General features: G+C 35.2%; 1 protein-coding gene across 1 annotated transcript in view; it reads right to left on the bottom strand.

Annotated features, from left to right (window-relative positions):
• The window catches only part of NDST3 (N-deacetylase/N-sulfotransferase (heparan glucosaminyl) 3), a 164,098-nt gene that overhangs the window by 24,328 nt on the left and 122,874 nt on the right, over positions 1–16,896 (bottom strand). The window contains exons 5-6 of the mRNA XM_008592183.1: positions 5,093–5,275; positions 2,536–2,632 (exon numbers count right to left, since the gene is read on the bottom strand). Of these exons, the coding sequence (XP_008590405.1) occupies positions 2,536–2,632; positions 5,093–5,275 (280 nt within the window). The remainder of the gene's footprint in view (positions 1–2,535; positions 2,633–5,092; positions 5,276–16,896) is intronic.

Genomic DNA, 16,896 nt, shown 5'->3' with positions numbered 1-16,896 from the left:
ACTCTGTGAAAGTACCTAAATAATGCCATATCTAAATATTTGTAAGGTATTTTAAAAAATAACTTTGAGATATAATTCAGAAAAGCACATGGCATATTTTTAAACTGAAAAGAATAAATCTTTGGGGAAAAAGAAGTAAGGCTATTATAACGTGAGAAAAGAAAACAGATGAATTCCTTTATTAGATCAACTGAAAACATTCTTTTCTGAATTTTATTTTAAGAATTGTATTAAATCATGAAGTTTGCTTTTGATAGCTTTTTCATGATCAGCATTAATTAGACAAACAGAAAAGATAGATATAATCTAATTACTCTGTTTAGTCAGTAAACGGCATGATGTAATTTATTAGCAGTCAAAAAATTGTTTAGTTTTGGTTTCTGAATTGTATCTTTACCTATACATATTCTTCAATCTGAATAAACTATTCTGTGTATATATTGTCAGTGAGAACTCAGCTCATAATCACAGACACATTTAAATAACCATCCACAAAATTTCCGTTTTTATATTTTTGTCAGTTTTGACAGTGAAAAGTATTTGAATAACCAGATAACTAGAAATCTATGCATAATATTCCAGAAAAATACTTTTGACAAAACTACAATTAAAGTGAAGCTATTTAATTCTCATGGAACTGGTGTGAGAAGATATTTTTGTCTAATTAAAATCAGTTTCATGATATATTGATAAACATGGATGACTCTAAAAAGTATTATAGTAATTGAAAGAAGCAAAATGCAAAACGCTACATACCGTATGCTTTCTTTTTCATGAGATTTTAGAAAAGACAAAATTACAGTGGCAGAAAGTGGTTGCCTATGGCTGGGGATGGGGCAGGCTCGTGGGGAATGACTGCAAAGATGTGAGAAATATTTTTAGGGTGCCGTAACTTCTGTGTCTTGAATGTGGTGATGGTTACATGACTGTGTACAATTTGCAAAATTCTTCAAATGGTACATTTAAAATAGTGAATTTTATTGCATTTAAATTATACCTCAATCAAACTGGGAAAAATCAATCTCTATAAAGGGGAATTAATTTCTATAAAAATTATTTTCCAAAGGTAAATGTTATATCCAAACTGTAATATAAACATTTAGCCCAGCTGAATTTAATATAAGTAATAATTCTGCTATCTAACCATGATATTAAAATGTCTGTATATCCAGCACAAGAGGAAGCACATCCTGCAGGGCTTTCTGAAGCAAACTTGATATGCCAAGCTTCAGAGAGATGTGATCAGAAATGACCAGGTTATGTGATGACAGTAGGGGGTCACTGAAGAGACCTTAGTTTAAATGTTTTCTAGCAGCCTTTTGACTTTAGATAGATAAGGACAAGTGAAATATATACGGACAAGAAAAGTATTTGTCATATTTATTGTTTTCAGATATCTGCAAATGGGACTAAGAAAAAAAGAGTAGGCTAAACTCTCTCTGTACATTGTATTGAATTCTCAGTTATTTCTAGAGAGATGAGGAGAGGGAATGTATTACCCTTAGCAAGCTATGTGGTTGAAATGGCTGTTTACTATAAAACCAGAATCCCCAGGCCCCCCAAAATTTATCATGCAGGATACAGCATGAATGTCAGACATTTTAAAGCTTTCACTGGGCTTCATCTTAATATTGCTTCTTATAGGAATAAGAAGTTTATGGGAAAAAATTGCACACCGATTTAAGAAAAGGTGCAAATGAAAAAATTGCACACCGATTTAAGAAAAGGTGCAAATGATTTCTCCTGGGTATGAATAAATACCGTCCTTAGCACAAAGTTTTGTTTATGTCTAGGAATTCTGCTTGTCAAACATCTTTTTTTTTTTGTTCCTTTTTGTCTTTTTCCGTGTCCGGCAACGGATCGCAACCCTCAGTGTTGCCCCCGTACCGGACCGGGACCGGCAACGGGATCGCAACCCTCGGTGTTGCGCCTCGCTCAGCCAGTGAGCGGGAACCGGTCTGTATGTGGGATCTGAACCCTCGGCAGGAGCGCCACCACACTCCCAAGCGGCGCACTATAGCAGTGCGCCATCGGGCCGGCCCTTGTCAAACATCTTTTGGACTTTAAAAAAATAGTCATCTCTGCAAGAAATAGTTTATATCAGGAAGTTGGCAGCCTTAGAGACTATTCTTCTGGCAGGGAATTATTATAAAGAGCTATAGGTACTTACATGTGTCCCTCTTTGACTTTTCACAAAGTCCTGTCAGTTACGTTCTAAATACTTGATTAGTTTTGATTTTAGAAATGTTAACAACACTTTTCAGTAAGATCTTTGGGGAAAATAAATATGTGCCACCAAATTAACTGCTGGATATTCAAACAGTGTGACATCTATTTCATCTTTATCACTTTAAAAAACACTTTGACAAGCATTTAAGTACATTACTGAGCTAAACTAAGATTATGTCAGAGAATAACATTGTTATTCATCAGCATTCATACGAAGTTTAAGGACTCATTGTCTGACAAGAACTCATTGTCTAGTCATCAGGATTTTTACACTATTTGGTTAATCATAACATAAAAAATTCTCACCAGTTTTCTGGGGTCCTATTACCAAAAATTTTGGTAAGCGATCACAAGTTTTTTCTTTAGACCAAATGTCTCTGTGGCGTTTGTCATCACAGGGATTCTAAATGGGAGAAGAATATGACATGTATTATTTTTTGAGTGTGTCCATTTTGTGCTAGTTTTTCTTGTCCTTAAAAGAAAATATCCCAGAAAATAATGGGATAAAAAATGAGGCTCCTTTTAAAAAATAAAAGCCCCAGAGTGGCATCATGGAAGCTTTTGAATAACTCCTTTCCATCCTGAAGTTGAGCATATACTGAGAAGGTGGAGGAGGAGAGATATTTCCACCTTGGGTAAACAGCCTCATAGAACTTAATAGTTTTTTGCTACTGCAGTTCTATGTATTAATTTTTTACTTTTTAAAAAAAAAATAGTTTTCTGGGCTGAGACTATGCTTCCTGCTAACCTGAAAGAAGATACACCCTCAGTAATCAATAAATAACTAAAATATAAGGTATCATATTTTTATTCTAAGTAACTTTGAGCTTTCCTGCTGTGTTTCAAAGGGAGAGGGATCTAGTTATAATAGATTTTAAAGAGACATAATATTTAAAGAGGCAGCAGATTCCTTTCAGCTGCCTTGAAAGGTTGGTAAATATATATCTAAAAATGTAACTTTACAGACTATAATGCTAAAAAGTATTAAATTTTAGCAAAAGGGTAAAATGAGCATGAATTAACTTTTGAATTCTGCTTTTGGTCTATAATACTTAAAACCAACACTAACTGCAAGAGGTATCTAGAACACCCTTTGTTTTAACTACAAAGTGCATATTATGTAGAAAAGGGGAAAAATTAACAATACCCTTTATACTATTTCAGGAATGGGCAAATAGGGCCACTTTTTATTTCTATTCAATTAATACTGTAGATATGTGAAGTTAAATAAAGCCCCTTTTTTTTTTTTTTTTTTGTCTTTTGTCTTTTTCCGTGTCCGGCAACGGATCGCAACCCTCAGTGTTGCCCCCGTACCGGACCAGGGACCGGCAACGGGATTGCAACCCTCGGGGTTGCTCCCGCGCCTCGCTCAGCCAGTGAGCGGGAACCGGTCTGTATGTGGGATCCGAACCCTCGGGCGGGAGCGCCACCGCGCTTCCCAAGTGGCGCACTATCCAGTGCGCCACCGGACCGGCCCCAAATAAAGCCACTTTTAAAATAAGAAACAGATGTTAAGACTAAAGTGAGGATATTCTTTATGGCTGCTGTTCTGGAGAAAAAATAGTTTTAGACTTCTCACTTGAAATAATAATGATTTCAGTTTAAAAATAAGGTGTTAAATTAGCAGGAAAATTGCATATCTTCACAGTGGCTAACATTTGGTAATGTTTTGCAGTGGTTCAGATGAAAAGGTGCTTGTTATAGCAACTGAAAAGTAATATGCACTCATAATTCCATAACCACTGACTTTAACCTGCTAAAAATGTAGTTATATCTTGGAGTTATCTGTGCTCAGGAGGAAGTTCACTCACAGTTCAAAGCTGAATGAATTGAATATACAGTTCAAAATTTACCACAACTTCAACCTGTGAAATTTACTGAGTTCTACTTCTGAAGATTGTTATTGTTTATCATCAGTTCTGTTACTGCAGTAGCATTTAGAACAGTGATTAAGAGCACAGCCTCTGGAGCCAAAAGATCTAGAACTGATTCCCACTCTATCACACACTAGCTGTGCTACCTTGCTTAATTGACTCAGTCTTTCTGTGCTTCAGTTTCTTCATCTGTAAAATGGGGATAATAACTGTACCTACCACATAGGGTAGCTGTGAGGATTAAATGAGTTAACATATGTAAAGTGTCCTGTGTGATACAGAGTACACACTGTGTAATTATTTGCTAAGATTATTTCTGCAGATCATGGAGTGGACAATTTAAGTTCAAAGTAGTTCCTGCAATTCTACGACACATAAGAGTCTAGGCTTTGAAATCTGGGTTATCCCTAGAACAGTTTGAATATGCCATATTAATGTGAATTTTTTTTCTCTGGAGAAGTTCAGTGATTTTCCAATAAAACACTTTCCCCCATGTCCAAAGTAATCCCCAATTAATACTTTTGAAGCTGTCCACATTCTGTGGCTGTCGGTGTACTTCATGGTTCAGAAGGTGGATGTCAGTTCTGAATTCTTCTCAGAGACCTTTTAATGTGATTTAGTCATTAGAGACATGGAGTGGTGTTTAAGGCTGACCAGCTGGCTGCTTGCCCTACATACAACCTGTTTTCAGCCTATCTGCAAATTGATCTCTCACTCCTGATTGAAGACATCACATCCACTGAATCCTTCACTGAACTTTTAGAATTCTACAATTTCTAATGGGCAAGGGAACAGAGAATTTGACTCAATATGTAGTAATAATTTTAGACTACAATTAAGGGAGAAGTAGTTCCTCAAATCTACTAACATTTCCAAAATGTACAGTTTTTTTTTCAGATGCTTTTACTTTTCAGTTTGGATTATCTCATAGGACTACAAGATATGTTTGTGGGATTTATTAGTTATACCAATAATTGAACCATTTTTACCTGCCAGAGAGGGTCTTTTTGATCAGGAAAGAGCTCAAAATACTTGTGAGCCAGTTGCACTGGAGGCAAAGTCTGAAGTCGCAGGTTGGTCCAGCTCTGCACGAAATTGGCAAGATTAACAAATGTATATAATCCCAGTCGGTCGTTCCCATAGTTGGACAAATGGGTCATGAAAATGCTGATCTGAAAAAGGCAAATAAACCTGAGTGTAAATATCAGTTATTTTACCACTAGAGGGCAGTGTAATCATAGCAATACTGACGTTTTTTACTTTAGTCTTTGCAAAGGTTTCAATTTATGATGTGTTTTTGGACTCTGGACATATCCCCAAAATTCTTATCATATTAATGCATACTAGAAGATATGTTATTTGCAAGACTTGAGCATTTTTTCTGAAATTTTAATATATTTCATAACGAAAAATGAGTTCAACATCTAATAGCTGCGACATACCCATGTTAGTCCAATAACGTATTCTAGATGTCAGCACATAATGGACTCATGATATGTATGTAGACTGTTAATCATTTGAAGCAGCAGGATTCCAGGAGGTTGGGATTTTGTAATTTCAATCTATTTAATTTGGTTTATACTGTAGTACTTTAAGTTAAGGGGTATAAGTAATCAATTCATTGTTAATATTACCATTATAACTGAATGTCCTATGATTTGCATTTCTTAGAGGCTATAATGACAACAGGCTGGTGCCTGAGCTTTTACTATTAACTATTTTCCATCAATAACATTCTCAAACCCTTTTCCATATTCATTGGGTCTATTATTCCCAATATAAATACTTGCTTTAAGACTTCAGTGCTTGACTAGATAAAATTAACTCTTCTTGTGGAAGCAGCTGACCTAGATTGAATCCATGCCCTGAAAAAAATCACATCAAATGTGGGAAACTTTTCATAATAAAATAAATTTGAATTCTGTAGGTTTGACTAAATTGTTGTGAGATGTAGAATGAGTATTTTTTTTTTTTTTTTTTTTTTTTATGACGGGTAAGGAGATCCTAACCCTTGGCTTGGTGTCATCAGCACTGCACTCAGCGAGTGAGCGCACCGGCCATCCCTATATAGGATCCGAACCCGCGGCCTCGGCGCTCCCAGTGCCGCACTCTCCGGAGTGCGCCATGGATTCGGCCCAGAATGAGCATTTTTAAAGCTGCTGCTTCAAGTGGATGCAAATAATTTTTGTTGGTTAGTTGACAAATCAAAAGAATTCTTCTGCATGAGATTTTCAATGGCAAAGAAAACCACTGTGACATTTATGGTGCTATAAAAAAGATCATAAAAATAATTCATGTGATAATAGTACAAAATATATAATGTGATGTGAATGAATTGTAATAATGGTTATTATAATCATAATAATGAATATAATAGTTCATTCATTTAGAAGCTGAAAGAAATACTCAAAAAATTCATTGAGGTAAAGTGGTAGAGATGAGAGAAAAAGTTATATTAAGATTTCATATGATGAATTAGAAAAAAATGTAATTACAATGAGAATAAGAGGAAATAGTAATGTCTTATACTCAGTGGCTTTCACATGAAGAGCTTCAACTATGATTGAGAATATTTAATTGTGTTCCTATTCACTTTGCCTGATCATACATTAAATCTTAGAAGTTTTGCAAACAAAATACTTTGAAGGTGATTTTAAATAACTATCAACAGACTGATGCAGTCATGGAATTGATAAATAAGACTTTTACCATTTTGGGTCTTTCTGAAAAATTAGGCTTTTAAAGTTTAACTTTCTGGTTATTTTTTATAGTAGTTTCAATTGTGACTTTTTTTTATCCCCTCCTTTTCTCCCCTAAAATTTATGAAACAGTAGGCGATTGAGAAAATTATGAAAATCATTCTTAAATTTGGAGGAAGTTCTTTTCTAATTTCTGTTAGAGGCAATCTTTACTCATTTGTTTTATATGCCACATTTTTCACTGTAGCTTAATAACAAATAGCAAAATGATACTTCAAGTTGCCTTTCTCTTAAAATAAAAAAAATGATACAATTAAAAAATACCTTTTTTAACCTGGTTAGCCACTATTTCAAATTTCTTTCTTTATTTTTATAAAAGACTTATCAATAAATATATATGTGTCAGATTTCACTTGAATAATATCTGCATTGGACAGAAATGGGAAACTCAGAGATACTGAATAACTATGATACCAATACATTTAAACTCCCTTTGAATTCACTTTTCAACCTCAGAAAGCATTTTATGCTGTGACAAAGCAGAGTGCATTTTTCTACCTGCATGATTATAGAAAGTAAAAAATGCTACTCTGATAAAGACAGAGGTGACCCAAAATGAATTAGATGAGCTATTTAATGATGTTGCTTTTGCTGAAACTGAACCTGACTTGTAAGAATTAAGGTGATACTTGTAAGGTGTTGAACTTAGTCCTGTAAAAGAAATGCTACTTAGCCTCTAAGCATGGAACCTTTCCCAGGTTTTCAATTCTATTTCGTATACCCACTTTAACATAATGCAAAGGGCACAATAAACAAAAGGACTGTTTTAAAGTGATGTTTTTGTAATGCATGTCACTTCATGACCCTTTTAAACTTTGGTCTCATTGTTTTGTGCTCCTAAAGAAATACAAGGCCATAGAGGGAGTATAATTCATTGGGACATAAAACACTTCAGTTTCTTTTTATGCTGTTTTTTTCATGAGCTACAATATTCTCTCTAGACGTGAAACACTGCATATTTTTTGCTGAACATATAGCCTCTCCACATTTTCTTCATTATTTTTTAGTTAGGAAGGTATGCAAAACAAGTAACAGGATTGGTGAGAACAGATATATAATGAGAATGTTTTGGTCAAAAACTTAGATTTGCTTTCCAGACAGCATTTCTTCCTTACCCGTGTTCTGACCTATGACATTTATAATGTCACTCCTTGGCATTCCTCACCTGACAATAATTTCTGCATGGCATAGAAAGAAACAAAGAAAAATCTTGAAAAGGTTATCAATCTAGGGAAAATAGATATTAGTCTTTTCCTAAAGAGGATACATTTATAATTTTCAGAGTGCTTCAGAATGAGGTTTTATTTTTGGTTTGTTTTTTTAAAAAGATGAATGGGTCAAAATAAACTATTTTTATTTTACTTGGAGATTTCAGTGAGAAGGAAAATGTCAAAAGAAGTTACAATTGCATTTCTAAAACAATTTTGCTATAAGCACCCTATAAGTATAATTAGTTGTTACCAAAAAGACTAATTAGCTCTTTAAAACTCAAATCACTGGAAACTGTGCTAAAGGCATAAAGTTCATTTGATTAACAGTTGGAAAAAAATTCTTTCTAGCCTAATAAATATAGATATGTATAACATGGTACTTATCTGTGAATTCTTTTTTCTGTAAAAGGTAAAAGGTAAATACCAAATACCACATACACTAGTATTTATGAGAAAGGAAGCAGATACCATTTGTAAAAATGTAGCTAAGAGAAAGATAGGAGAAGTTTTATCTATACTTTCCAGCATCAACCTGTGAATCTGTTAGGTCCAGGTATTGGGGCTGCACAAAACACTACCAAGAAGAATAAGTAGCAAACTGGGTCTTGCAAAAGCTGTTGACAATTCAGTAATTATTCTTTTTCTTTTGAGAAGGTCAGGGAAAGGGGAGAGGAAATAGGGATGTAAAAAAATGTATGTTATTTATTATAAACTATGCCTCTTATGACCATGCTGCTCAGTTCAAATCTACAACTGTTATTTGCCAGATGCTCTGCCTGGTTCTACGGGTGCAGATATAAATATGGTGCTCATTCTTTTAAGTTTTGTTCATGAAAAAATTCAAAATTCAAAAGGTAGAAGAGTTTTCAGAGACAAGAGTCTCCCTTCCACTTCTGTCTATCAGCCAACCAGTTTTGTTTTGTTTAGGGATTATGGGTGACAAAGACCCAAAAGCTTTAACATGTATACAGATCACCTAGGAAGTTTGTAAAAGTTCTGATCACCAGGCCTTATACTCAGAAATTCGGATTTTCTAGGTTTGGAGGGGGCCCTTGTACCTGCATTTTAGAAAATCATCCCTAGAGGTCTTGATGCAGGTGCCATACACAATTTGAGGAAAACTGACTATACCCAGTTTTCCCATAGAAATACTTACTTCCTATGGAAATGTATCGGTTTGTTCCCACAGAAAAGATTCAGGTCACCAAAGCCATTAGTTGCTCTGCAGTGGTCTTTTTGAATGCATTTTAAAAACAAACATGTCTTGTTAAGTTCACAAATATATTTTGATGTTCTAGACTAAGAGCTATTGTAGCACAGAGAAAAACTTGGTAAGTGCCCTTGACCATACCTTTTGAGGGCTTCTGTAGTGCTGACAGATGTGTGGAGATTCACAGAAGATTGCTAAAAACAAAACTGGTTCATATAGACATGTACAATTGGCTCCCCTCCAATCCTGTTCTTTACCAAAGGAAAATTCTTCTCCATTTCCACATGTACCTCTCAGATGCATATTACCTTATAACTTCTCTATTTAAAAGGCTGCCTTTCATGTTCATTTTTACTTTATTTCACAATGTTTTAAACGTGTGGCAGAGGACAAGTACATTGTAATTTACTTCCTTCCGCTGGTTGACTTAGATCCCCAGACTAGAAATACTCTTTAGAGGAAAAATAAGAAAACCAGTTTGCTTTTATGGGGCAATGATCAAACTCAAAGTTTTATTTTTATCATTGTGAAAAATATATGGGTTCTATCACTGTCAAGATTGTACTCCATCACATAAGCAAATCTCATTCTGGAAAATAAGTAAAAAATTCTGAACAGAAAGGCTATTCTAATGATGCTCTGAGTCTGAACCTCCTATTCTCTAATTTCCCGGTTCAATCCCTCTAATAGTTCCTCATCACCTTTTGAATTAAATAAAATTCAGTATGTCATCCTGTTATAACATGGTCCCAGCTTACCTTTCCAATCTCATCTTCTACACCCCTTCTGTGCTCAGGGCGAAGCGACTAGCTTGCCTTGCCTGCTACTTTCCGATGTTCCCTTGACTTGCCTACCTCCATGGTTTTGTTTATGCACTTTCTCCTCTCTAGAATACACTGCCTCACTTTTCTACTTAGCTCAATCCTATAAATCCAAAAATGTCACATCTACTTTTTAGATCTCTCTAGGCAATGTTTTAAAAAATTTGAGCCCTAGAGCACTCTAGTTTTTCTTCCTGACATTTTCTTACCCTGGCTTATATTATACTTTTTGAAAGTACTTGTTTTATTTAGTCTCTAGTTATAAATTCCTTGGGGGCTGGCATGGGGCCTTTCAACTTTATTCTCTGAACAACCTATGATATACAGTATGTGCCTTGAGCTGGCACCAATAATATTATTTGTAAAGTTGGGAAATCTAGAGTCAGTTATTTTTTCAGTGCCATTCATTCTGGTAATCCTTTAACACCATTAAAATTATGGGCCTCCTCAATGATTTATTCTTGTCTCCTCTAACTTTATGCCCATTCACTCTGTACTCCTCTCCCTGAACTCTGCCTCCCCAGTCTCCACTTATTTTCTTACTGCTCACTTTTGTTTCCTGTGAAACCTCATTCCTTTGTAAATAAACTATATCTTTATGTCTTTGACTTTGGTCTGCACAGTGATTAAGAAAGTGGGCTCTGCCACCTACTGACTCTGTGATCTTAGCATGTTATTTAAACTCTCAGTACTTTAATTTACTTATCTAAAAGAAAGCAAAGGACATAATAATAGTAACTACCTCACAGGGTTGTAGTAACAATTAAATATAAACAAAACAAAACAACATTTAAAGCATTGCCTGTCACATAGTAATTGCTTAATAAATAATAGGTATTTAGGATTGTTAATATATTATTGCTGTTTCTGAGACATCATTTCTCATTTACATTTCCCTTTCAGCAGCTCATCAGCCTTATCAGCATAAACTTCCAGTCTCTCAACCCTCTCATTTTTTCTACATCTATCAGTGTTCTTCTGATCACTTCCTCTACCAGGCAAGATTCTATGGTCAATGATTTGAACTTTTCTCCTACCATCACCCAGAGATTCCTAAATCATCTTTCTGCTTTCAATGTTGTGCAAATCTGAGACTTTGGATGGTTTTTCCATTTAATTACGTGTTCTTCTGATCACTTCCTCTACCAGGCAAGATTCTATGGTCAATGATTTGAACTTTTCTCCTACCATCACCCAGAGATTCCTAAAGCATCTTTCTGCTTTCAATGTTGTGCAAATCTGAGACTTTGGATGGTTTTTCCATTTAATTACTTCATTCCACATATGGACTGTTCAGCGCAGCTAGAGAAAAATACACAATGGGAGCTATTCATATCACATAAGCATATGGTCTCCAATCTCAGTTGAATCCTTAGTACTATTGGATATTCTTTTATGATTGGTCATCATCATTGAATTTTTTTGAAGTAGGTCAAATTCCTGGGTCAAACAGAATGCATCCTTTAAAGACTAGTATCTTATGCGCCACCTGGTTTGGATCCAGCACACTGACCCAGTTCCCTGGGCTTTATTCCTATTCACCAGAGGCATGAATAGGAGCAAAACATAGAGGAAGAGAAGTCAGCTAGAGTTCATGAATGGGGGCAGTTTATGGTTGAACTCTGAGGAAAACTACCATTTCATGTCAAATCCCTGCTTTTCATTTTGCATGAATCCTGCTGACTGGAAAGCGTTATTTGAAAGGTGTGTTAGCTTTGACTCTTTATTTTTTATTTATTTATTTTTTTTGTCTTTTTTTTCCATGTCCGGCAACGGATCGCAACCCTCAGTGTTGCCCCCGCACCGGACCGGGATAGAGGAAGAGAAGTCAGCTAGAGTTCATGAATGGGGGCAGTTTATGGTTGAACTCTGAGGAAAACTACCATTTCATGTCAAATCCCTGCTTTTCATTTTGCATGAATCCTGCTGACTGGAAAGCGTTATTTGAAAGGTGTGTTAGCTTTGACTCTTTAAATTGATACGTTACAGGTGAAAAAGAAACCAAAAGAGAATGAGAAGTAATAAGAAAGGTAGAAAAATGGTCTATCTTTCATCAGACTGTGGAGGAGGAAATGGTAATTTTTAATAGCTCCATTTGAATTACTTGTGGGAATTCAATGAGATAATACATGGTAAGAATTCACTATAGTGTCTAACATCATAGTAAACATCCAACAAATACCTGAGAAAGATGCAGGAAATAATTTCATTGGGTAAAATATGATATTTAGACCTGTCTTGAAATTATTATGCCCAAGGCTAACTTGTTCTAATTACTTGGTCTATTCTAAAGAAGGCATGTGACTATACTTTGGACTTCATTTGGTTTTTACCTCAAAGGAAAATAAGGAAATAGGAAATATAGATCAGCCATTCAGAGAACACTTTATCCTTTTTTATTTTCTTTGTCAGATGGACGTTGAAGCTGTAGGATTGTTCTGCTGTAAATGGTTATGGTATACTCTTGATGCTATGTTGTATGATAACATCAAATATTATATTGGGTATAGTAATTTATTTGATTTACCTTTAATTTCAGAGTTTAATTGCCTCTAGCTGTCTGTAAAAAGCAATTCATACAGTTCACTTTATGGCATGTTTCTTCATCAGGTCATCATACAAATTCTAAATGCAATATTTTCATTAGGAAAAATTGGATTATTAAAAATCACTATGAATGCAAACTAAACATATCCCTCAGTCAACTTCCACTCAGATCCAAAAAGATGCCTGCTGTCACTCCAACCCTATCTGACATGAGGGGATGTTTGATAGAGGAGAAAGTGGAGTGGGAAGAAACAGTGGTCTCAAACAAATTATGGAAGGGGCCCATGAAAATTAGGGGCTTTGAATCATTAACTTTGTTAGTTTACCAGTAATTCCTTTTCTGGCATATGGACCATCATGAAGGAATAGGGGGAGTGGCACAGTGCAGACACAGGAGCATAATACACCTCACTTGAGTGTATTATGACACGTGAAGTTTATGAGAGCCCAGTTACACAGATTTACAGCTACATTATCGATCTTTAAGATAACCCTCACAAAATGTCTGAGTGTCGTAAAAAGATTCCTAACAAACCATGGTTCATAGCTAATACTAATAATGAAAGTACAGTGAAGGAAAGAGGCAGAGCTAACCCTGGTGCTACTTCCAGTGTGAGTTCTTGTCAGCCACATAATGAGAAGAAAGCAGGGATGATATTATCATTTTTAACAACAGTAGTCTCCCAAACATCAAAATTTTCAAGAAGACTATTTGAAATATGGAGTTCCATCCACATATGAGGCCAGGATGATTAGCAAGCAGTTTATACATTTTATTTATTTCATCCTTTATATATTTTATGTATGTTCATGGTGTAAAAATGTTAATATAAAGTTTCAACTAAAATAATATTAAAAATCATTGTGTAACTCATACATTAAATAACTAGGAGTCATTGGATATAAATATTAAAGCAACCTTATTACTTTTCCCTACTGTCCCTATAAAATTTACTCAGTGTGAGTGGTTTTCTTCTGTCTGAATGAAGGCTGGGACAGGCAGAATGGCCTCCCTCGTCTCTAAGGTGATAGAAGTTCTCATGTAGCTTTATGTTGCTAAAGTAGTTTTGATTTAGTATATTAAATCTTCTGGTCCAGAAAATTAACCAAAACTCCAAACTTGTTGCGATATTAAATCTTCTCTTCTCACTCATTTGGGACCCGATGCAGGAAAGAATCTGCAAGGGAGGCTGGGAAGAGTCTGACTGATTATTCTCTCTTCTCCAGTGGGTGATTTTACTCTTCCTCTTGCTAACTGAGGTTTCTGATCCCTTAGAATTTGGATCGTAGAGGCGAAGGGATACAGAGAATTATGACTTGACTGATATTGTCATAAGACTGCATATGTTAAAAACCATCTGAGATCTTTGGAGACATCACTGCTGGGTCCCACAAATGCAGCTTCCTTTACTAGGCCAGCAAATCCCCCATTGCTTTATCAGGATTCCTCTTGAGGAAGGTCCCTTTTAAAAGGACCCCAGACTAATATTCCCACTAAGAGTACTACATCTGGGCCCTGGGATTTAGGGGCCTTTTTCCTGCCTTTGGAAAAGAGGGCACATAATTCTCAAATGTGGCCCCCCTCTTCTTCTGACACAGACTACTTTAGCCAGTCTCTCATGCTTTAGTTTTATCAGCTGTGAGGCAAACACCAACCTACTGTGTCCCCCATCCTACCAGGAACACCTATCAAGCTCTCTGATGTTCCAGCAACCCTCAAGCCAGAGTTGAGATGAGCAGCAGGGCAGGTACCCACCCCTCTGCTCTCCCACTGGCAGAGGACTGTGGGATAATGCTCACGCACAGCACAACTCTTTCTAGTGTTCCTCACAAATTCTCCTTAATTCAGAAACTCAACCTTTTTATCCTGGATGTGGGTCAGACATTTGAAATTTTGGCATGGTGGTCCCTCTCACAGCTCACTTTGGTGTCTAATATCTTTCATATTTTTGTTCTGTTACAACTGTTTTATGCTAAAAATTGCTTTTATTAATTTTATCACCTTCTCTGATGGGGAAAAAAGATGTCACTTTAATTTCTAAGGTTTAAATTCATTGAGTACTGTTTTTCTACTGGCTTGTGCTTAGTCATCATTTAAGAATCTCAAAGGAAAGCTGAATTGCAGAGTAATTTGGCAAAGGGCTCTTAACATTTCAAATTTGGGATCTGATAGGCTTTAAAGGCAAGCTGGAAGGGTAAATCAATTGCTCTTAATTAGGGACAGGTTTCAAAGGTACAATGATGAGGTCAATGTCATTTAAAGCAATTTAATTTGAAGTAGTTTGTCTTTTTTATAACATTTATATATCTCACTTAATTTTTCTGGCTATCCATTCAGAACTGCAAGTTCATCTCTTTTATTGCAAGCCAGTGATTGATGTCAATTAACATTTCTGTTAGGTGCCAGAAGAAGTAATTCTATTGGTTTAACGCTTTGCTATTACTTTAGCTGCTCAACAAGTATTTACATGCCACAGTATTGTCTCCAATTCAGATCACCAATTTTCGATTAATTTTGCATTATGTACCTTGCTCATGCTATTCTGATATTGTCTGTATATTACTTTGAAAGACCCTATTGCAGTTTAGAGACCAGGCAACAGCTGTTCTTGTTCTATTAGATTCACAAAGTGACAGGATAATGAATACAGTTATAGCTTATGATGGATTTAAAAATGATTAAGAGATGTCCTTTTTAAGGAACAATGTAGCACAAAGGTTATATTTAATTTTGCAGTTAAAAAATCATTGTTTTCTAGTAGAAAACGTTTTGCTTCTTAAAGTACTGCCTCTACAGCATAATAAAGGTAGAGAAAGGAAGTAGAATTAAACATCTCTAAAGGTTTTAACCTCAAAAACCTGAAGAAAATTTTAAAAAGTCCTTCAAGAAAATCTGATTTGGCTCATATGTGAATGAATTAAATTTAGGTAATCACAAAGATCAGCTTCATCACCAGGAGGTTTCAATTAATTGTATTTATTCATAAGGCCACATTCACACTGGTAGAGGGGAAAAACCAACATACCAAATAAGTATATTTATTTTGCAAATTAAAAAATGCTAGGTTTTTTAAAGCTAGTAACTAATTGTTACATTTCTAAATATTCAAAAGCATTTCAATGTTCTTTTAATTTATATGTTTTAAGACAGCCCCTCTAATAAAGTGGTTTGTAAAATGTTGAAAGATTTTGGGAACATAATTGTAGAACAGAAACCCAGCTCTTTAGGTAGAGAGTAAAAACTCAGAACAAGAAAGAACAATACTAAAGAATAAACACTCACTAGATATTAACAAAGTCACTCAGGTAACTATGCTATTATGAGAGAGAAAATGCCAGGGCTTTACCGAGCCTACGCAAGCCACATCTAACTGGTTTGATCGAAATAAGACATTTTAAGAAATAAAGTTTGGCACAAAGAAAACGTAAATGAAGAAGTTCTCTCAGGGCTTTTTGCATGGATGAGAGGACCGACCCAGATACAAGAGTCAGCTAAGGTACTGTATGAAGACTTAATAAAAGCAAGATACATAGAAAAGCATTTCAGTAGAGATAGGGAAAGACCAGAAATACAAAACATCTCAAACCTTTATGAGTCAGTACAACTAGAGGCCACCTACCGCCAAAGCTGCTGGCAGCTGGCAGGGCTGTTTCAGCTGTATTTAGAACAATACCATGATAGAGGTTTCTAACTCTGGGGATAAAAGGTGATAAGTTCACAAAAGATTGTAACAAACCAGATATCTATTTAAGAAAAAATAATTTGTAGTGGGAGCCCCACATTTGGTTTACAATTATAGGTCCTTTAAGGTAACTTATTTATAGACAAACCAATTTATAAATAAAACTGTTATGTGATAAGGAGCTACACTTTCTAAAAGTAAATTATCTTTAGAACCAGGTAAACCAGCTTCTTAAAAAGAACTGAAGTTTATAAATGTTTCCTTTCTAAAAATGTCAACCTTCCACCTAGTGACAACAACCCAGAATTGCATATAAGAAGTACAAGGAGACTTAAGGAGGTTATGAAATCTGAAGTGTAGATTCAGTCTTGTCTAAATATGAAAATTTCATAGTGATTGAAAGAAAAGCTTTAAAAAATATTTTCTTGGATATTATTATTATTATTATGATCAGGCAAGCTTCAGACAGAATTCTGAAGAACTGCAAGTTTTTTTTTTTTATAAACAATTTGATTAAACACAAATATCTAGGGAATACCGCCTGCTGAATAAGAAAATTCAC

Source organism: Galeopterus variegatus, unplaced genomic scaffold (genome assembly GCF_000696425.1).
Source record: "Galeopterus variegatus unplaced genomic scaffold, G_variegatus-3.0.2 Scaffold152, whole genome shotgun sequence".
Taxonomy (NCBI): Eukaryota; Metazoa; Chordata; class Mammalia; order Dermoptera; family Cynocephalidae; genus Galeopterus; species Galeopterus variegatus.
The sequence above is the reverse complement of the archived record's forward strand: the minus strand, read 5'-3'. Positions and strand labels throughout refer to the sequence as shown.